The sequence below is a fragment of the Anas acuta genome, chromosome 21 (assembly GCF_963932015.1).
Source record: "Anas acuta chromosome 21, bAnaAcu1.1, whole genome shotgun sequence".
NCBI classification, from domain to species: domain Eukaryota; kingdom Metazoa; phylum Chordata; class Aves; order Anseriformes; family Anatidae; genus Anas; species Anas acuta.
Genome location: NC_088999.1, coordinates 4634476 through 4655043, shown reverse-complemented (window position 1 = coordinate 4655043; position 20568 = coordinate 4634476). Strand labels below are relative to the sequence as shown.

Sequence of the window (20568 nt, the reverse complement as noted above, 5' to 3'; positions counted from 1 at the left end):
TACAGCATCCCTCCCGAGTGCAATAACTGGAGTTCCTGCTGCCTCCCGGGGTGGGGAAAACCCCACGCAACTGAGCCAGGGCCACCGGTGGCTCCCCGTAACCAGCCTTACCCCCCCCAAGCTGGGGGCTCCCCGCTTGGAGATGCCGGTTTTTGGGGGAGCAGGCTTGGTGTTGGGGCCGAGCCGCTGGTGTTACCCATCCGATCCCCCTGGGTTTTTCCCCAGCCCCTCTCTGACCCCCCCCATAGGAAGGGATTCGGTGTGTGGTCAGCGTTCGCCCTCCCAACCCCTGCCCCACAAGTTCCCCATGTTACTGTTGGTGTTAGCGGGGCTCTGATTTAGGGGAAGGGTCCCCCCGTGGAGCCCCACGGGGCAGGAGACGCTTTGTGAGGCCCAGCTTAGAGCCCGGTAGGATTTGCCACCTATTTATGCCTTTGACTTTTGTAACAAAATAAAATTTCTCCTATTTCCTGTATGTCAGTGCCTGTTTGTGCTGTGGAGCTGCTCCCGGTGCCTCGTGCGGTGTGGGGGAGCCGAGGAGGGTTCCTGCCATGGGGCTGGGTGCTCCCCAAGCTCCCTTTTTGTACCCACAACGGCCTCAAGGCGAGGCTTGGCCTCCCCCACCATTAAGCATCCTTCTCCCCGCTCTCTTCCTCGCGTTGACCCCCAGCAAAATCCATCTGTACGCACCCACCCCCAGCCCCTGAAATACTGGTAGTGGCCTGGGGAGCAGCGGGGCGCTGAGCACCCTCCCAGCACCCCGGGATCGGCCGCCAGCGGCCTCCTCCTGCCGCGGCCGAGCCGCCACAGCGCCCAGCCCCATCCCGCCGGCGGCATCGGCATCGCCGGCTCACGGGGCAGGCGGCACGTACCGGCCTGGGCAGCGTGCCCTGGGGCTGGGCTTTAATTCTTCATCCCTTTCTCCCCGTCAGTGTGCATTCAGGTGCTGCTCTGCCCCATCCGGAGCACCCATGGGTGCTGTGTGGGGTGATGGCCATGGCCGGGCTCAGCCCCAGCCTTTGCCTGAGTGGGGCGCAGCGAGCTGGGGCTCTTCCCTTCACCCACCCCGCTTCTCTGCACAAAACCGGTAGAGCAGAATATTTTTTGCGGCCTCTTCGTGGCTAATTGCAACCTAAAATTTGGCAGCGGCTCAGCACTTCTGGCAGGGGCCGCCGACAGGAGGCAGCTGAGCCAAAGCCGGGCCGGCGACCCCCCCATCACAGAGCTCGTGCTGCTGCTTCCTATGGCCCTGGGGGGGTCCTGCCCGGGGTCTCCTCCCCGTTGCCCCCCACAAAGGGCCCCATTTTTGTGATGGGATGAGGTGGCGGTCAGAGGGCCAGGCCTCCCAGCAGGGTTGGGCCTCCCACCCCTTCTATGGGGGCTTTTGAGGTGGTTTGAGGGGGTTTAGGGGTTTCTGGGGTCTCACTGGGCAGCATGGCTGAGGGGGCACCCCATTTACCCCCCACTCGGACATGAGGCAGACCCAGGAAGGCGTTCCTTGAAACCACAGCCTCCATGTGGCCATTTGGTCCAAAAATCCTTTCTATGGCTTAGCGAGGCCTCCTCTGCTCACCAGTCGGGCACTACACGTGGCACAGGCACCCCAAACCCCACATCTCCCATCACCCTGAGCCACCCCGAGCCCCCACACCATTGCAGGGTGGGCCTGGCTGTGTTAGGGTTGGAGCTATTCTGGGATGCACACGGTCAAGAAAAGCAGCTCCGGCCTTCCTCCCATCCTCATCATCCCCATCAGGGCTGAGGAAAGCACAGCGTGGTGTTGATAAGCCATGGGGCTGTGGCCCCATACACCTGGCTGGCCCTTCCCATATTCTCCGGCCCAGCCGAGCGCGGGGCCCCGCTCGGGCTGCAGCAGCGCCGGGCGTCTGCCAGCAGCAGCCGGCGTGTGGGAACAGGCTTAATCAGGCTGAGAGCGAAACTGCAGCGCAACAACGCCGAGCGCAGATCCTAATCTGGGCAGAGCAAGCACCTACAGCGAGCTTTTCAAAAAAAAAAAAAAAAAAAAAAAAAGGAAAGAAAAAAAAAGAGCCCCAAAATCAATCCCAAACTCTTCAAACGCAGCGTGAAGAGCTCAGACTGGTCACTGGTGAGCTGCTCCGGCTGGGCTGTGGTGGGGGAGACGCGGCACCAGGTCGGCAGCGAGAGGCAAAGAAGCCTTGAAAAGGCTCTGTGGGGTTTGGGAGCTGTCAGCTCAGCATTTTGTTTTTTTGGGGGGGTTGTTTGGTGCCATTTTGGATTGTTTTGGAGCCAGGACCTGGCGTTTCCAAGGGCCAGGGCGATTCCCCCCAATCTGGGCAGTGTGGAGGAGCCGGGAACGCCCCAGCCCCGATCCTGATCCCGATCCCTGCAGCGGTGCTTGGGCAAGGCAAGGGCTGCTCCTCCTGCCTCGGTTTCCCCACCTGTGGGAATAAATACCTGCCCTTCAAGCCCTCGCAATTACCAGCGAGTTAATCACAGCATAAAAACGACAGCGATAGGATTTTTGGGGAGGAGACCATCTTTACAGCCGGGCCCACCCCGTGCCCTGTTTCTCTGGGGGGGTGGGAAGAGCGCACCGGGCGCTTCTGCTTCGCCCCCAAAACACCGACCCCACCACTCCCCGTTCTGAGCACTTCCAGCAGCCAGGGATGGGTCCCCCATTGATCCAGGGGTGGGGTTGGGATTCCCCGGGGACCACGGGACGTCCCTGGGATCAGCCTCATCCTCCTGGCACCCCAGGGACCCAGAGCCCGGGGCGAGGGCAGGGCGGGGGCCGCCCGCTCGCCCCTTCCCCAGCGCCTCGCCGCCTCGGGGCGCGATGAATCACGGCAATTTTCCTTTTAAGGCCGGGCTCGGCGGGGAGGAAGCAGAGGAGGAGGAGGCCGCTCCTTCGGCCTCGCTGGCTCCTCCCGCTCTCGCTCGGGGCTCCGACGCCCAGCCAAAAGCGAATCCGGGCGGCGAGGCTCGGCAGAGGCTCCGACGGCTCCCGGCCCGCTCCTCGCCCCCAGCGTCTGTCGTGCGCGCCCGTCCGCGTCCCCAGCCATGGCAAGAAACCACCAAGTGCAGAAGGCCAAGCTGGCCGAGCAGGCTGAGCGCTACGAGGACATGGCGGACTTCATGAAGGCGGTGGTGGAGCACGGGGACGAGCTGTCCAACGAGGAGCGCAACCTCCTCTCCGTCGCCTACAAGAACGTGGTGGGCTGCCAGCGCTCGGCCTGGAGGGTCATCTCCAGCATCGAGCACAAAACCGAAGAGGGGGACGACAAGGCACAGCTGGTGAACGAGTACCGGGAGAAGGTGGAAGAGGAGCTGAAGAGCGTCTGCAACGTCGTCCTGGGCTTGCTGGACAAGTATCTCATCAAGAAAGTCAGCGACCCCGAGAGCAGGGTCTTCTACCTGAAGATGAAGGGCGATTATTTCCGATACCTGGCTGAGGTGGCCACGGGCAACGACCGCCAGGAGACGATAGACAAAGCCCAGAAGGCGTACCAAGAGGCCATGGACATCAGTAAAAAGGAGATGCAGCCCACGAACCCCATCCGCCTGGGGCTGGCCCTCAACTTCTCCGTCTTCCACTACGAGATCGCCAACGCCCCCGAGCAGGCCATCTCGCTGGCCAAGACCACCTTCGACGAGGCCATGGGGGACCTGCACACGCTCAGCGAAGACTCCTACAAGGACAGCACCCTCATCATGCAGCTGCTCAGGGACAACCTCACGTTATGGACAGCCGAGTGCGCGGGCGAAGACGGCGGCGAGGCTGGCGAAGAGCCCAAGAACTGAACAGCCCCCGCGGGGCCAGGGACCGGCGGCTCCCCTCTTTCCCCCCTCTCCCCCCCCCGACACCTCCTTCCTCCCCACCTTTCGGTGTCTCTTCCCTTTTTTTTTTTTCTTTTTTTTTTTTCTTTTGGGAAGGCGTCTCGGCCCCCTCCCCATCCTCCTCCTCCCCCCCCCAGGTTGGGTGTCGGAGCGGGGGCCGTGTGCGGTGTTTGCCGGGGTGGTTTTGGCAGGTCCCCCCCCTTCCCTCTCCCTCATGCTCTTTTCCTGGGGGGGGGGAGAAGAAGGAGGATGCCTCCATCTCCCTTCGTAGAGCACTGCCAGTCCCCCTCCACCCCCCAAAATTTAACATTTTAGATGGAAAGGGGGGGGGGGCAGTCTGGTTTGTGGCAGCTCCACACCCACCACCCCGGGGTGGGGGTGCTGGAGCCACACTGCCGGTCCCCCGAGGCGGCGGGAGGAGGTGATGGGACGGGATGGGGAAAGGAGAAAGGGGGGGGGGGACAGGGGGGTGTCGTGAATCGCCAAAGCCTCTGTGCGTCTCCAATAAACCGTCTCGTGCACGCCTGCCTCTGTGGTTGCCTCGTCTCTCCCCCCGCGCACATGCCCAGGCAGCTTCTGCAGCCGCCGGGCACCGGCATCGCCTCCTGCCCCCCCGTGCCAGGGAGCGGCCGGGGTCTTCAGCCCCCCCCCCCCCAGAGCACCCATCTGGCTGCTTGCATCCCCCCCCAGCCCTGCAGTGAGGTGTCGGGGTGCTCAGTGAGACCTGAGCCTTGGGGGGTGCCAGGAAAGGGTTCTCCAGGTGGGGTTGCCAAGGGGAGAAGGTTTGGGTAGCCCTGGTAAGAGAGCTGAGGTGATGTCCCAGGTCCCCAGGCCTGCAGCGGGGTGTCCCCACCCTGTTGTGTCCCCATCCCTGTTGTGTCCCCATCCCTGTGTTATCCCCATCCCTGTGGCATCCCCATCCCCAAGGTGTCCCCATCCATGTGGTGTCCCCATCCATGTGGTGTTCCCATCCCTAAGATGTCCCCATCCCCATGGTGTCCCCATCCCCATCATACAACACCCGGTGCCCCAAAACCCATGACCAGGGGACACTTGTGCAGGCAGGGGACGGTCTCCATGCCCCCCCACCAAGCTCTCCTCCTTGGCTAAGGGGGGGTTCTCCCGAAACAGCGACACGGGGAGGGACACCGTGTCCTCCCCATCAGGGTGGGGATGTCCCCAGCGAGGCCTGGCTGCGCCGGCGCAAGGAGGAAAGCTCAGCACTTCTGGCCCTGGCACCCGGCCACGGCGAAGGGCGCAGCTCAAGGAGCGCAAGTTTCGACATGAGAGGCTCATTACAATAAAATACAGTCACGGCACCCTGGGCTATGAGCTCATCAGATCAAGAGCAGCAGGGCTGGGCCGAGCTGGGCAGGACCCGGCCTTTGATGGGAAACGCCGGGATGCCGGGAGGAAGCGCGCTGTGACTCAGGGCGCGCCGCCTCCGCGGGGTCCCTGCGTGGGGACGGCAGGGACACCCCCTCACCGGGCCAAAAAATGGGGTTTTGGGGGTTTGGGGGGAAACTGAGGCACGGCAGGGAAGCCACCCATGGGGTGCAGGGTGAGGTTGGTGCCGCGGTGAGGTTCGAACGGGCTCCGCCGTGGGAACGCGTTGGCTGTGGGAGGCTGCGCGGTGCAGAACCTGCTCGCCCGGCCGCAGCTCCCGGGGCAGAGCCGGATCAGAGCCCTGCGGGGCACTGCTGCAGGGGGGGGCCCTGCGAGCCCCCGCCCCAGGAGCTGAGGCACAGACCTAGGGCTGAGGATGGAGGATGGGATTTGAGGGGTCCCGTTTGTGAAGGTCCCTTGGTGGTGGTGGGAGCGGAGCCAGTTCTCGTGGTGGGGGGACAGTGAGGGGAGCCCCCCTGCTTGGCCTCCACCTGGCCTCGAGCACACCCAGCCTGGGAACCGGCCCCAGACTTGTAATTAACCAAAGTAGGGCCGGCAGACGTGAAAAACGAGCCGCAGGCCCTCGCTGGCCCCTGACCCCAAGGGTTGGGGACACAAGGAGGGGACAGTGGGCCCAGCCCAGTGGGATGTAGGGACAGCCATCGGTCTCTGCTGCTTCTGGGGGCTGGGGAGGCTGAAGGACAATGCAGCCTCCATGAATTTTGGCAGCGCCCCAAATTGCAGCGTGGCGGGGCCATGGAGGAGGCGATGCTCTCCGGCCTCCCAGCCGGTCCGGTGGCTTTTTGGGGCTGGGAGGGAGCCCCCGGGCTTCACAACACCGCTGTCAGCAGCTGTGCACCGCCTGTCCCTGTCCTTATCCCCCCCTCACCCAGCTGGAGGATGCTCTGGCATCCCCGGCACCATGCAGGACCGGGGCACAGCAGAGCCACACACCGGGATTTTAGCGTCTGTGGCACCAGCAGAGCTAAGGGACTTGGGGTGCCTGGGGCCAGGGAGTGTCCCCAGCCCAGAGCCGCCCTGGGAAGGGCTGGGGACAGGCTCTGGGAGCAGGGACCTGCCCCAGCTCCATGCCCTGGGGCTGCCTCCCCAATGCCATGGCTAGTAGCCATGGCTTTAAGGCTACCGAAACGGGTCTCTGCTGCCCCAGCCATGCTGCCTGCAAAATCTGGAGGGTGGCAGGACCCACAGCCAGGCTTGTCCCCTGTCCCCAGGCTGGTTTTGGGTGGGTGGCAGTGGCTGAGCCCCTTCCCAGGGGGTTGGGATGGCGGCTTTTGGGGTGCCTGTGGTGGGTGCTGCCCTAAGGGGTGGTTTGAGGGACCCCCAGGCTGGTGGCAGTGGGGTTGCTCTGGTCATGGGCAGGCGTTTGGGATGGCTGCAGTGCCTGGAGGTGTCCGTGAGTCTGTCCGTGCACTGCCCAGCCCCACAAGGCTGAGCCGTGGCAGGGCCCGTGCCCTCACTTGCCAATTCATCCCAGGACCCAATAATTTGTGTCTCGTGTGCTGCAAGGCCAGGGATGGGGCTGGGAGCAGCGGGGACACACCAAAACCCCGCTCAGCACCTGCAGCCGAAGCCCCCCACCCCTTCCCCATCCCTGGTGCCGGGAAGGGCGCAGCACCTGGAGGGGGGCCGGGGCAGGAAGGCCCAGTTTAACCCAAAGCCAGGCCCCCCCCCAGGGCCGTGCCTCCATGAGGGTGACTAATGCTGGCCCCGTGCCCGACTGCTCAACGGGGAGCGACGGGAGCCAGGGTGTCACCTCCCTCAGCCCCCGGAGCTGTCCCCTCCCGGCGTGGGGACGTGCGGGCGCAGGACCCAGCTGCAGAGCCACCCTCAGCATTTCTCAGCGGAGCTTCCCCAGGCTCAGGGCTTCTCCTGGCCTCTGATTTTTTTTCATTTTCTCCAGCTGCTGGCACAGCACAGCAGGGCTGGGGTTGCAGATGCTGCACGGGTATTAAAGCGCCCGAGCAGAGCGGCCACAAAGGCTTTGATGGCTCTTGCATAACTCCGGCTTGACCTGACCGTACCCTTTTAAGCCACCAGATCTCTCAAAGCCATGAAAAATCAGCCAGAAAGTTCACCTTTTATTTATTTATTTTTTAAATGCTCACGTCTTCCATCCCTTTATAGCAACTGCAGGGCTCAAAGATGACCGGGAGAAGCCCCCAGGACCGATGCACGGCTGGAGTTTCGGCTCTGGTTATGGTTAGATTGGCTCTCAGCCCTGCGGCCCCAGATAGCACTGAGAGGCAGCTGCCAGGTTTCAGCCAGGAATACCCAGGGAAGCCCCTGGGCTCTCAGGGAAAGTGCTCACGTAGGGCAGGAGACAGGAATTTGACATCTATTTGAAATGTCTTTCATCACGTACTGATGCGGCTAAATACAAGCCCGTCTGTGTGTGCAGGATCATGTGTTTTCATCCCCTTCTTCCCCTGAGCTCGTCTTGTCTGGATTTCTCCAATTTTTGGCCACAAAGCTGTGGAAAGAAAAAATTAAATTCCGTGCCTGCCAGGCAAGACCCCAGGCCCATCTTGATAGCGAGCCACTGGCCTGCAGTTGCACTGTGAAGGGCCAAAGCAAGGAGCTGAGTTACTTTCTGTAAGGTCTTGGGCAGAACGATGCATCTGGGACCCTGTCCCCAGCCCGTGTGCCACTGCAGGGGCTGCTTGCCACCACCCCAACCTCCCCAGCACCCTGGTCTTAAGCTGTCATATACAGCCAGGACATGGAGCAGGTGGCTTTTGAGGTCTGGGGGCTGCTGCTGTCACCATCAGGATGTATTCTTGTAATTACGTAGGAAATGGGTAAGCCCCAGGATTTGGGATCGGAAGGTATTGCAGGAAAAAAAGCCCAGAAAAAGGTGGCTGAGAGCAGACGAGCCAGCAGCTGGGCAAGGACGTAGATGGAAATGATGTGCTCCAAGCTCCTGCTGAGTCACACAGGGTCTTTCTTAATCAAAAGCTCCCAAAAGCCGCGTTTGCAGTTTCTGTCAGAGCGCTGCGTGCACACCGAACGCCAGCACTCAGCCCCTGGAGAGGCGCGCACGGGAAGTGACCTGCTTTCACATCCCACAGCTCCCTCCAGCAAAGACCTTGTCTGTTCTCAGGCACATCATAGAGGAACACGACGTCGCGAACACGGCACATTTCTGCAAAGTACACAACGCAACAGCTGCTGTGACGTTCCCACCAGAGGCTTTTTAGCCCCGGGCTTTGTAGCACTCGGTTTTATTTATTCAGGTTCAGCAAACTCACAAGATGAAAGCGAGACGAAGAAGTGTTTTATTAAGAAAGAGTCCATCATTATTTAAAAAAAAGAAAAACAACCATCTTTCTGTCCTCCCTGAGACACATTGGAAGCTTCTCAGCCTGGATATTCCTCTGAGGACTGTGTACAACGCTCCTAGGAAGTAAACCAAGAACTTGTGTCAAGTCTCGCTATAAAAGAGACAACTCAAACTGATTTTTCTTTCTCTGGCTCCATCTTTGTCATGATGGGGAGGAAGAGACTTGGCAGAGGTCAGTCTCCTTTACCTGGCTTCTCTCCTCTTGCCTCCCATGCCTTCCCCACGCTAAATCTCCCTCGCTTGCCTTGCTCTCAGCCACAGCCCTTCCACAAAAACGCTGCTCTGCGCAGTGGGGCAGAAGCACAAGAGGTCAAATCCCCACAGCAAGGGAGTCCGGAAGCCAGACTTCTGCATGGAAAGGCTTTCACTTGGTCTGAGTCAGACGCCACGGAGCCTCCCTTCGACTCCTGGCAGGGGAAGGAGAGCTGTCAAAGCAGAGAGCAGCTGCGGCAGGGGCGGGTGTGTTACATATCCATCACTTCTTCTTCCACGGTCTTGTCCCGAGATTGCACATACTTCTCCTGCACTGCAAGTGTGCTGATAACACACTAATTAAGGAAAACAAGGCAGCAGGGCAGGGCTCAAACACTCCCTTCTGCAAGGAGCTCTAACGTTCTCAGCGAGGAACCAACCCCAACATTAGCCCGAAGGCTGGCAGGAAGACAGCAGTACTGGCAGCAGCACGCATCACCTGAGTTATTTCTGGCTCGGGCTGATCCCAGACTCGACAAGTGCAGGAGAATCAATTGTATGGTTTGGACAAAATGCAACGAAACAGTCCAAGTGAGTTTGAAGGAGAGGAAAGTTGTCAGAAGATTCCTCCCACGTTTACAGTATCAATTAGCAATACCTGTGGTGGCTTTGGCGTGGACAGATGCTGCACGTGAAGGTCTGGGCTGAGCTCTAATGATTTGCTACCTGTAAATCTGAACAGCATCAGATGTTACAAACAACCTGCGAGCTGCCATACCACCTCCAGTCCCTCTTCCCCAACACATACAGGAGAAATTTAAACTCAGCACAACCACGGAGCAGTGAAGGATACGAAGTAAAGTGGAAATCAGCTCCCACTGCTGCCGACATCAGGGCTTCCAGGCTCCTGTGCTCCTGGTCTCCGAAGGAGTAGCCGTTGGCTTTGTCCACGGCCTGCATCACCTGCCGCATGCTCTCCTTATCCTGAAAGGGAGGGAGATGACACACAGGGGACCTGGTCCTCCCCGGAGGCAGGAGCTCATGCTGGGCTTTACCGCAGATTTTCCCGAGGCTCAGGGCCACCCAAACAGCACCCAAAGCCCCGATGACGCTTCCGTGCTTCCCTGAGCCCAGAGGGGTGAGAGGACAAGGAGAAGCTCCCCCTTGGGGTCGGAATACGTGATGGGCTCACACCCTCCACCCTCTCACTCCCTTTCATCACCGCTCGTCTCAGCCTATCTCCCTTTGTCAACACTTCACCAACTACAGAATTAACATTTTCAGCCCTTCCTCACAAAGGTACTCCTCCCATCTTCAAATTATTTTCTGCTCCCTGACTTAACAACGTTTCAGGTAATAGTTTGCTCGGAATTGAAATGCAGGCTCAGAAGACCTGCACGGAGGGGGAGTCTTTAATTCCCCACCCCAGGTCACAAGGCCCACATAGCCCCAAGCTCATGAGCTTTTCCTTTTCCTTTGGCTGCCACAGAACATTTACAAGTCTGGGTGCATGTCACTGTCCTCCCACAACCCTGAGCCTCTTCATAGCAAAGCTTTTCAGCCCTCATGGCTCTATTTTTTTCACAGCCAGTTCTGGGGGCAGAAGCGGGCAGAGGCAACGCTGATTTTTTTGGATTGCCCTTGCAGAACTCATCCTTCCCCCCACTTTTTGAACACTCAACTCTACCCTAGCTGCCACCAAACATGCTGGCTACTTATCCAGTGCCCCCTGTGCCCTCCACCCCTCTCCTCCTGCTGCATCACCTGGACGTTGAGTGGAACGAAGGACACCAGGCTGTAGTCCTCGATCACCTCCACCAGCTTCGTGTTGAGGCGGCGGTAATTTCTGAAGAAGGGGTCCGAAGCTAAATGGTCAACCAAGTAAGAGAGGTCCAGGACCTCTGTGTAATAATCCAGGTTGAAAGCTGCAAGGAAACAGCAAGAATCTCTGAAGGCAACTTGTAAATATCGGTGAGTCCCCGGCCAGAGCATGCCACCCAGAACCCAGTGAGCTTTGCACCATTTCCCTGACCCCAAAAAAATAAACGTAGCCGAGCAGCTAATTTGGATCTGAGGCTACCCTGCTCCACATCTCCCTCTCAGCAAAGTCTCTTACCCAGCTTGCCGTACTGCTCGATCAGGTCCATCTTGGAGAGGACGTTCACGTGGGGCAGTTCCACGTGCAGCATGGTGGAGAGCGACGTGCAGAGCACCGAGATGAACTTGCCGGGGTCTGTGCAGTAGTGAGAATCCACCAAATGCACTGCTGCCAGCTGGGGAGCAAAGGCACAGAGGGACAGCACAAGGTCAGACCTGGTAAAGAGCCCATCCTCTTGCTTTTGGGACAGTCTGAGAACCACAACCCATTCAGCTCTAACTTCAGCCACACAGACTCCTGTGTAGGGAAAGTTACCACCTACCTTCTAGCCCGTGTACATAAAACTTCCTATTATATGAATCTAGGATTGCTCCTACATGCATAGATGCACCTATCTCCACTTTCACACCTGTGGACCACCTGGGGGATTCAGGACTGAGGGTGCTGGTGCACAGAAAGGGCCGTGGGAAGGCTTCGGGCATGCGAGGCTGCACCAGCAGCACTTACAGACGCTGTTAAACCTGCAACTGCTCTCCTGTTTCTCAGGGCTTCCTTCCTTGCTGATGAAGTTTCCCTTCTTGTCTGTACTCTGCAGGTTTTTGGGGTGGCAGCTGGGCTAACTCTCCTTCTGAACTACCTCAAGACCTCCACGCTCCCCACAGGAATGCTCACGCACAGCATACGCTCGGCAGCAGCAACCGTAGCACACCTCACTCAACAGGGAGAAACAATTGTCATGTGGTTTGAAATAATAATTAATAATTAAATTAATGAGTCGTTTGATTCCCTGTGTTTCATGCAGCTGTAACAATGTGGTCGGAGATCTCTGCTAAGTTACTGCCTGTTACACAATGTTACTCAAAGTCAGGGCTCTGTAGTTGAGTGTGGCTGAGTCACAGCTCTGCTTCTGCAGCAAAAAATGCCGGTTTGAAGCTCACAGACAGGTGTAAGCACCCCAGTGAGCATCAAAACAGGAGCGTAACTATCTTTTTTTTTAGTAACTACAATTTCATGTACATTTATTTGAATAAAAATGAATTGCAATGTACAGATTCCCAGTGACATTCTCAAGCAAATGAACTTGCCGTTCTTGCTCACACCGTACATGGTTTGCACATTCATGGTTTGGCCCAAATGCAAAACAAATGCAACGTAGGCAAGTTAGCTTGGTTATGGGACTCTTCTCACCTGCACTTCCTAATTTGCATCTTCCATTGTGCAAGAAAGCGCAGAGCACGTATTACACCGTGCACAGCGATTTGGTTTGGCTGCAGGAGTGGCAGGTAGGGCCTGAGCTGACACCTGAATTTCTCACAGTGCGATGCAAAGGATCCCCCGCTCGCCCTGCACGCACATCTCCCTCCCTGCTCCAAAATACAGCACCGACAGATAAAGCACATGAGCTCTGCGGACAGGACCTTCAAGAAGAGTAAGACTGGGAGGAAGGAATCTGTTTCTGCTCATGGTAATGACACTGCATTAAACGCCCTGAACAAGCTGCTCCTGCCAATCCCTCCGAGCACAAAATGGGGACACATTCCTCCTCCCCTGATAAAGCACTTTCACATGAAAGGGCAAACAGGTTAGTGAAGCAAACAGTCATTAGTACCCACAGCCACAACCAAAAGCCCCGACTGCACGGTACGCAGCTCCTGAACCCCTTGCACAAGGGCAGTGCCGGGCGCTCCCTGCAGAGCCCAAAACCCACCCTGAAATTCCACTTGGCCATCTGGGCGAAGACGTTCTTCAGGGCGCTGTGGTGGGTGTAGAGCTCCACCTGCCCCGGGCAGTCAAACAAGTAGTAGTGACCCTTGAAGGCGGCCAGCTTCTCCTGCAGCCAGTCGAGGTTGGCCTCCAGGTACTCCATGCAGTAGATGAGCCCCCCGTTGGGGCCCAGCTTCAAGCTCTCCATCACGTCGGGTAAGGTGATGAGCTCGGAGATGTCCACGGCGCACGGGTAGGGCATCCCCTCGTTGGCGGGGTCCAGGTTCACCACGGCCACCTTGCGCCCGATCCTGCCCAGGAACTCCTGCATGCCGTGGCAGTAGGTTGTCTTCCCGGAGCCCGGTGGCCCGATCACCACCTGGCCGAAGGCCAGCGAGCTCCCCTTGCTGCCCTCAGACATCTCGGCTCATTGCCTTCTCCTAGGGGAGGAAGGAAAAGCTCCCGTTTACCATCTCGTTTGCATTTTGTAACAACACCAGGCTGGGGCTTCGGACCCGCAGGGAATTCGCAGCCAAGGAGCAGGAGGAGAGGGAGGGAAAGTGACGCGGTGTGAGCGCTGCCCCCATTCACTGCTGGCACCCCCTGCATTAGGGTCTGGTCACTACGCTGCCCTCGTCACCCCCTGCCCGCCCAGCCCCGCACGCCATGGCTGAAAATTGGCACAAAACCCCAGCCAGAGCTGCAGGACTGCGCTGTAGGGTGCAGGTCCCTTCTCCTGACTGCCTCTGGGGTGAGTTTACACCGGCTGGGCCCTTCCTGGTGTGACAGCACCCCTATATTCCCTCAGTGGGCGCAGCGTGTCCCCAGGCCCCTCTTCCAGTCCTGTGTCCCCATGCCCTTACCCTCCATGTCCCCTCCATGTCCCCTCCATGCCCACCCCTCTTCCCCCCATGTCCCCACATCCCCTCCCCCACATCCCATACCCCTTTCTCCTCCCCATGTCCCCTCACCCCCCCTGTTCCCATGTCTCATTTCCCTGCAATGTCCCCCCCTCTCCCCACACCACCCCCCACCTCCGACCCCAATTTCCCCCCTGCGTGTCCCCCACCCCCTCCCCTATCCCCTCTTCCCCCCCATGGCCTAATCCCCCCCCATATCCCCTCTTTGCCCCCAAGCCCCCCCTCCTTGCCCATGTCCCCCCATATCCCCATTACCCCTGTGCCCCCCCATGTCCCCCCCATGTCCCCCCTCCCTCCCCACATCCCCTCCTATCCCCTCTTTTCCCCCACATCCCTCCTGTACCCCTCACGCCCCCCCTTCCCCCCATTATCCCTCCTTCCCCTGTCCCCCCATATCCCCCCATATCCCCCCCATATCCCCCCCATATCCCCCCATATCCCCAACCCCCCCTCCTTACCCACGCCCCCCCATGTCCCCCCCCGTGCCTCCCCACGCCCCCCCGTGCCCCCTCTTTGTCCCCACGTCCCCTCCATGCCCCCCAAAATCCCCCCAAATCCCCCCAAATCGTGTCCCCCCCCCTCCCCCCCAGCCTCTCACCGCCTCCCCGGTGCCCCCTCCCCGGCTCCGGGCCGGCCCCGGGCCCCGCTCCCCGCGTTCCGGGCCGGGCGCGGCCGCCCCCACAGCGCCCCCTGGCGGCCGGCGGGACGCGGTGCAGGCGGGGCTCGAACCCGCGCCCCCCCCCCCCGGGCTCCGAGCCCCGAGTCCCCGGGTTCGAATCCCGGCCCCGCCGCTTCGCCCCCCCCCTCCCCGCACAAACCCAGCCCCTCGGGGTCACCCCAGCGATGTGAAATCGCTCAGCGCGGTCCCTGAGGTGTTTAATCAAGGAGTGCGAAGTCAGCAGGAGGGCTGAGACAGAGCCCGCTGGCACAGAGGACACCCAACCCACATTTAACGCCGCAATGCCAGGTCACCGGGATGAAAGCTCCCAGGGCCAGGGGACTTTGTGCAGCCTGGAATGGGCCTTGGAGAGCCATGGAAGGAAGCAGCCGCTACACACAACCACAGGGAGACGCCTCCCGAGGGCTGCCAGGGCGCGTCTTTCATCCCGGTGAGTTTCTCCCGGGACTGTGGGATCGTCACGCCCAAGCAAGGCGAAGCTGCGGGCCAGCAGCAAGCTTTCTGCAGGACAGTTACGTTGCCACAGCTGGCCCTGTCTGTACTTGTCCTCCCCTAGGTCTCAAGGATCCGTGATCTACGAGCTTCAGTTTTTGGGATGAGCTGGCTGCAGACCTAGCACACAGGCTCAGCTGATCCAGGCAGGAGTATCAGCTTTAAAGCTCCAGTATAAAACGCAGCACCCACCCCACTGCCAGTGACCAAATATTTCCCCCTCTATAAAAAATAAAAAACAACCAAATTTTGGTTTTGCTTTTTTTTTTAAAAGACTTTCTTCCAAAAATAAATATCTGAACACTGCTCCAGACTCAAGCCCAGCAGGAGCCAGCCTGTGGTTGACAGGAGCAAGACTAGTTAAAAAAAAAAAGCTCTGACAGTCTTTACTCAGGGTGACTGGGCACTGAAACTCTCCAGAGTGCCCTGCGATGCCCGGACAAAGGGCATGCCCTGTCTGTACTTCATGGCAGTGGGCGGCTGGCGCCTGAGGAGCTGGTCACCGCTGTCTATGGGTTCAGGGTCATCGTAGATGGTCGAGATGAGGACAGAAGCGTCCCGCCGGGGCTTCTTCACCCTGCTGAACGTTGGTAGTTTCTCCCCGTGGTATCTAGAAGGAAGCAGGTGGTGTTAGGTCCAACACTGAGCCAGTGAGACACCCCTGTAACCCCAGACTGTCTCCTCCTGCTGATGCAGTTGTCCTGTTCCTGTCTGTGAGATGTCCCTAAAACAAGAGCCAGCCCTCAAGGCACTCAGGTCTTGCTCAGCTCACTTGGGCTCTCCCCACAGGAAAACTTAGCAGAGGTGACCCTTAATCCCTGAGCACAGCTCCCCTGTGCTTTTGTTATGCATGAGCCTGAAAATGGTTCCACTCCTGACCTAGCACAACCCCTTTATGAATGCTGGACTGCTAGGACAAGTGTTCAGTTTTGTAGTGCTGTGGCTGGCCCCACAGCCTGCTGCACGGGGACAGCGGATCCCTGGGACAGCCTTACTGTCCTGGTTCACACTCCACCCCTTTTGCTGCCATGTAGCTGTAGTAGCAGCTCAGAGAGCCCAGGCAGGGGCTCCAAACACGGGCTGGAAGGGCAGGGCAGGGCACTTACCCCAGCCCCCTCTTGCATCTGGGGTTCTGACCCTCGTTGTCCAGAGCTTCAGCCATTCCGGAGTTGCTGCTCCCAAGCCCCTGCCCTTCCATCCAGCCCTGCTGCTCCAGCACCTTCCTGCCAAAGCCCTGGGAGAGGAGAAAAGTGTCAGAGTTGGTGGACAAAGCCCATCTTCATCCCCCAGAACCCTCCTCCTCCTCCTCCTCCAAGACCCACACCCTCTGAGCACTGCCCCCACAGCCCAAAGCTCACCTTGGTGTATCTCTCAAAGGTGCCGATTTGCTGCCCTGAAACAGAGCCGTCCTCCAAGCCATCCCGGAGCCTCTGCTCCAACCACATCTGGACCGAGTCCCGAGCATCCTTATCGCCTCCATCTAAGGAGAGAGAAGCAGGAGTCAGAGCAGCACAGCTCAGGAAAGCTGTTTGCTGCTGTGATTTCCCCCAGAGCGGCACACAACGAGGAGGCAGAACCTGTTCTTTTTGGCAACTCTCACAGCCAGATGAGAAAAAATGTTGTTTCAAGTGCTCTGACGTCTCGGACGCTTTCAAAGGATGACAGAGCCAAAGCGTTCCCCACGTCAAAAATTTTGCAGGGTCAGAACTTCCCAACCTCCCCCTTTTCCTAAGGAGTTTTTCCAAGCTCAGATACCTTTGTCGTAGTAGACGCTCATGTCCACGTCCCAGTCATCTGCAGTCTGCTCATCAAAGTCTGCCAAAAAAAAGGAAAGAACCAGTTTTGGTGGTGGCTGTGGAAGTCTGACAAAGAAGAGCTGCTTGCTGGTGGCCAAGTCCCCTGATTTCTCTAACAAAATGGGAAGGAATGGGGCATTAGAGACCACACAAGCCACGGTGCTTACCCAAGAGGCTGCCAGCAGGACCAGAGGGGTCTCTGGTCCTTGGCCTAAACCTCTGCAGGTTTTGTGATCAAGGGGAGGTTTACAAAGCAATGCCAAGATGCCTGCCTATATTAGCAGCTGAACTGGAAGGGCTGTACCCAATTTACTTGCTCCTGCAGGCTGGGCCCCCAGTCCCCTGCCTGTGGTGGGCAGTTTGTAGCTCAGTGACACAGACGCCACCGTTACCTCCGTTCTTCTCCTGCCAGTACTGAGCATCCGTGTAGAAGACGAGGCCGGAGCCTCCTTTCTCCCACTTCAGCTCGATCTCCTCCTCAAAGAGCCGCTCCTCCACGCGCTCCTGCTTCGTCACGTCCTCGTGCAGAGCCTCGTGGCGCTCCCACTCCTCGCAGGTGTCGTTGTCCTGCAAAGGAACCGGCCAGAGGTGGGTGACAGCAGCAGCACAGAGCCTCCTTTCCGCTCCCCCGACCCTCCCGGCCCGCTGCAACGCCTCCCCTACGAAACAGCTTTGTCGACAGAGCTCGTCTCAGCCTGCTGCTTTCAGGCACTGACACGACCGGCGCTGATGACCTCATTCCCCTGACTAATGCCATCTTCAGAGTCAGCAGACAGAAGTGGTGAAAAATACCACATCACACCCACTTCACGGCATGCTTTCAGCAGCGTACCCGCTCCGTAACGCGGAGATGCCCATTTAAGGAGCAGGTGTGTTGTACGTAAAGTCAGCACCAGCAACAAATTAATTCCACTCCAGTCGATCCCAAAGGAGATTTTATCAGTTCCAGAGGAGAAGCTGGCTGGCACCGCCACAGATCAGGCTGACAGCTTTATGCTGCCTGCTCAGTTTTGGGCACAGCCCTTCCAGGGAGACATTAACCAGCTAAAGAACGGCCAAAAGAGCAGCTAGAGATCCAGGAAACGAGCCTGTGAGAAACGGCCAGGGGAGCAGAGTTGCTTAGCACGGAGAAGAAAAGACCGAAGGCAGCTGTTGAATAAGAAGCCTGTAAAGGAGGGAACAGAACAAAGTGTTCTCTGTGCCCACTGTTGCTAGGAGAACCTGATGGAATAAAATTGCAGCAGAGATTTGACATACGAGTTAATTCTAGCACAGAGTGGCGGGACAGCCAGGAACGGGAATGGCTTGCCTCGGGACTGTGCTGCCTCTAATGACACGGGTTCGGGCGAGCAGGCTAGACAGGCTGCTGGGGGGAGCGAGATAGTCTCTGGAGAGCCAGTCCAGCCCAGTTTTCTAGGAGTCTTTGTCAGGAAAGCCATTTTTTTTCTGAATGACTAACGTGTATTGCAGGAGCATTTGAGGTCAACCACTCGTGATGCTCTGCGTGTCGCTGCCAGAGCCCTACCGTGCTCCCCAGACTCCAGCCACCTCATTTACAAGCAACAGCAGAGCCAGACCGACCGGCCACGCAGCAAGCAGAGGTCCCCTCCTGCAGCACCAGCCACAGCCTGCGCTCACTCCTCTGGACCGAACCCTTCGTGCTGAAACCCAAAAGCAGCTCAGCGTGGACGAGCTGTTTCAGAGGTGTTAACATCTGCACTGCTACGTGCACCAAGAGGCTCAGCACGCCAAGACATGAAGAACTACATTTAACATCATTTTCAGACAAGTGGTTTATACAACTAAAAGATTAAAAGTGAGCTCTGAGAGTTATATCAGCCCCCTCAGCTTTGCAGGCTGACCTCAGACAACACTAGAAAAATCCACTTACGTCATCCGAGTGTGACTCCTCTCCCTCCTTTTCCTGCCCCTCATCTTCCTCAGCGCTGGCTGGATCGGTTGCTTCAGATCTTGCCACAGGCCCCTCGCCCTCCGTGATCTCATCCCCCGCGGCGGTGTAAACTCTTTCTTCTTCTATAACTGTCTCAGTGTCCTGGTATTCAAAAGGCACGTTCCCATACCTCCGGGATGAGCCTGTCTTCGGGAAATCCAGCTGCAACTTCTTGATGACCGGGGGAGGCAGCCTGCAGGCACGGATCAGCTCCAGGAAGACGCTCAGGGGGGTGCCCACGTTCCCGAAGGGCATGCAGGAAGGGGGGTTGAACTCCGGGAGCCGCCTCAAGTCTGCTTCCGCGACGGCTTCGCCCGCGGCCCTCGCGTCCGCCCCACTGGGAGATGACTCGGTGGCTGGAAAAGAGCAGGAATTATTTTTTGGGGGTGCCAAACACACACCGTGCACCGGAGAGGGATAAATCAGGGCCCTCCTGGTCAGAAGGAGGGGGAAGAGACCCCAAACTGACTCTTCTTGCCCCAAAATGAAATTAAGGAGTTAAAAACCTTCAGAAAAGCTTTTAAGCAGCTGGGAACCGGGCCCAAACGGGTCGGGAGGGGAGGGTCCCCCCGGTGCCCGGTCCCCCCGGTGCCCGTTCCTTACCTGCCCCGGGGCCCAGGCGGACCCTGCGCACGACGCAGCGGCCGGGCAGCGAGGTCCCGGCGGGCCCGACCCAGCTCTTGCCCGAGTACATGCGGACGAAGCGGCGGGCGCGGCCGGGCCTCACGGCCACCGGGCAGCAGCAGGTGCTCGGCGCCCCCCCCCCGCCGCCGCCGCCGCCATCCGCCGGGCCCCGCTCGGGCCGGTGGCGGTAGTGGAAGCAGAGGAAGCCGCCGGCTTCCAGGAACTGGCTGAAGTAGGAGCGGAGCTGTGCGGAGCGCAGCGCGGCCGGGATGCCGCTCACCAGGCAGTACCGGGCGGCCCCGGCCCCGCTCCCGGCCCCGCCGCCATTACCGGGCCCGCCGCTGGGCGCCGCCATCTTGTGCGCGTTGGGGCGCGCGGTGATGACGTCAGATAGCTGAGGGGAGGGGGAGGGGAGGAGGGCGCCGCCTGGTGGCTGGGGGGGGGGGGGAATGGGGATGGGTGATGGGGGGGCACTGAGTCGTTGAAGCGCAGAATCCCCAAATCCCAGAATCCCAGAATCCCCAAATCCCAGAATCCCCAAAATCCCAGAAACCCCAAATCCCAGAATCCCCAAATCCCAGAAACCCCAAATCCCAGAATCCTAAAATCCCAGAATCCCCCAAATCCCAGAATCCCCAAAATCCCAGAAACCCTAAATCCCAGAATCCTAAAATCCCAGAATCCCCCAAATCCCAGAAACCCCAAATCTCAGAAACCCAGAATCCCCAAATCCCAGAGTCCCCAAAATCCCAGAATCCCCAAATCCCAGAATCCCAAAATCACAGAATCCCAAAATCCCAGAAACTCAGAATCCCCAAATCCCAGAATCCCCCAAATCCCAGAAACCCCAAATCCCAGAATCCCGGCATGGCCAGGGTTTTCAGGGCCCTCTGAAGATCATCCAGTCCAACCCCTTGCCGAGCAGACTCACCCAGAGCACATTGCCTGGGACGGCATCCAGGCGGGTTTTGGAGGCTCCACAGCCTCTCTGGGCAGCCTGTCCCCGTGCTCTGCCACCTCCCAGTACAGAAATTCCCCCTCACATTCAGCTGGAACCTCCTGGGCTTCAGTTTGTGCCCGTTGCCTCTCGTCCTGTCACTGGGCACAACCGAAAAGGGACCAGCTCCATCCTCTCGACACCCTGCCCTCAGATATTTGTACGCACTGATGAGCTCTCCCCTCAGCCTTCTCTTTTCCAGGCTAAACGGGCCCAGTTCTCTCAGCCCGTCCCCATATGACAGGTGCTCCAGTCCTCTCATCATCAATGGAAATTAAGAACATCAAACATCTGGTTCCTTAGTTATTAAACCCTCTTTATTATTTGAATAAAATATATTTAATATGAACTCACAGAAGAGAATCCCTTAGTAAACTGATGACAACCATGTAAAGTTTTCTTAATTAGCTTCTGGTAATCTTACTGGGTGCTAAGGGCACTGGGACGTGGTGCTTGGAGACAGGGTCAGTGGGTGACGGTAGGGGGTGGGTGGGCCAGGTGAGCTTGGAGGGCTTTCCCAACCCAAATAATTCTAGGATTCTCTGTGTC

The 20568-nt window shown here is 58.6% G+C and overlaps 3 protein-coding genes across 7 annotated transcripts; 1 reads left to right on the top strand and 2 right to left on the bottom strand.

Annotated features, from left to right (window-relative positions):
• Window positions 1-2684: 2684 nt before the first annotated feature.
• SFN (stratifin) lies at window positions 2685-4305 on the top strand. The gene has a single exon (XM_068657790.1). It carries the CDS (start codon window positions 3043-3045, stop codon window positions 3781-3783), a length of 741 nt encoding a protein of 246 aa, XP_068513891.1. The 5' UTR covers window positions 2685-3042; the 3' UTR covers window positions 3784-4305.
• A 4173-nt stretch (window positions 4306-8478) lies between these two features.
• On the bottom strand, window positions 8479-14202 carry GPN2 (GPN-loop GTPase 2). 5 transcript variants are annotated; one of them, XM_068657793.1, is made up of 6 exons: window positions 14079-14202; window positions 12565-13000; window positions 10875-11031; window positions 10523-10683; window positions 9612-9742; window positions 8479-9103 (listed from the first exon to the last, which is right to left on the bottom strand). In XM_068657793.1, the coding sequence occupies exons 2-6, from the start codon at window positions 12979-12981 to the stop codon at window positions 9031-9033; spliced, it is 939 nt and encodes a 312-aa protein (XP_068513894.1). In that variant the 5' UTR covers window positions 12982-13000; window positions 14079-14202; the 3' UTR covers window positions 8479-9030. The 5 variants fall into 5 exon arrangements, with proteins under 5 accessions (XP_068513894.1, XP_068513898.1, XP_068513897.1 ...); XM_068657797.1 differs by lacking the exon at window positions 14079-14202 and adding an exon at window positions 13302-13444 and having other exon boundaries at window positions 12565-12997; XM_068657796.1 differs by lacking the exon at window positions 14079-14202 and adding an exon at window positions 13256-13280.
• Window positions 14203-14623: 421 nt separating this feature from the next.
• On the bottom strand, window positions 14624-19404 carry GPATCH3 (G-patch domain containing 3). Its single transcript, XM_068657792.1, has 7 exons — window positions 19002-19404; window positions 18339-18754; window positions 16840-17014; window positions 16407-16466; window positions 16010-16131; window positions 15758-15885; window positions 14624-15261 (listed from the first exon to the last, which is right to left on the bottom strand). The coding sequence occupies exons 1-7, from the start codon at window positions 19375-19377 to the stop codon at window positions 15042-15044; spliced, it is 1497 nt and encodes a 498-aa protein (XP_068513893.1). The 5' UTR covers window positions 19378-19404; the 3' UTR covers window positions 14624-15041.
• Window positions 19405-20568: the final 1164 nt, after the last annotated feature.

What these genes read in the sequence shown, in the direction of transcription:
- GPATCH3 (XM_068657792.1), bottom strand. Translation starts at nt 19,377, where the DNA reads ATGGCGGCGCCCAGCGGCGGGCCCGGTAATGGCGGCGGGGCCGGGAGC. An exon ending in GAGCGTCTACTACGACAAAG is followed by an intron (nt 16,132 to 16,406) that starts GTATCTGAGCTT and finishes CTCTCTCCTTAG; the next exon opens with ATGGAGGCGATAAGGATGCT. An exon ending in AGATGCAAGAGGGGGCTGGG is followed by an intron (nt 15,262 to 15,757) that starts GTAAGTGCCCTG and finishes GCTTCCTTCTAG; the next exon opens with ATACCACGGGGAGAAACTAC.
- SFN (XM_068657790.1), top strand. Translation starts at nt 3,043, where the DNA reads ATGGCAAGAAACCACCAAGTGCAGAAGGCCAAGCTGGCCGAGCAGGCT.
- GPN2 (XM_068657793.1), bottom strand. Translation starts at nt 12,981, where the DNA reads ATGTCTGAGGGCAGCAAGGGGAGCTCGCTGGCCTTCGGCCAGGTGGTG. An exon ending in TGGCCAAGTGGAATTTCAGG is followed by an intron (nt 11,032 to 12,564) that starts GTGGGTTTTGGG and finishes TTTGCTCCCCAG; the next exon opens with CTGGCAGCAGTGCATTTGGT. An exon ending in GCTGATTTCCACTTTACTTC is followed by an intron (nt 9,104 to 9,611) that starts GTATCCTTCACT and finishes GTGTGTTATCAG; the next exon opens with CACACTTGCAGTGCAGGAGA.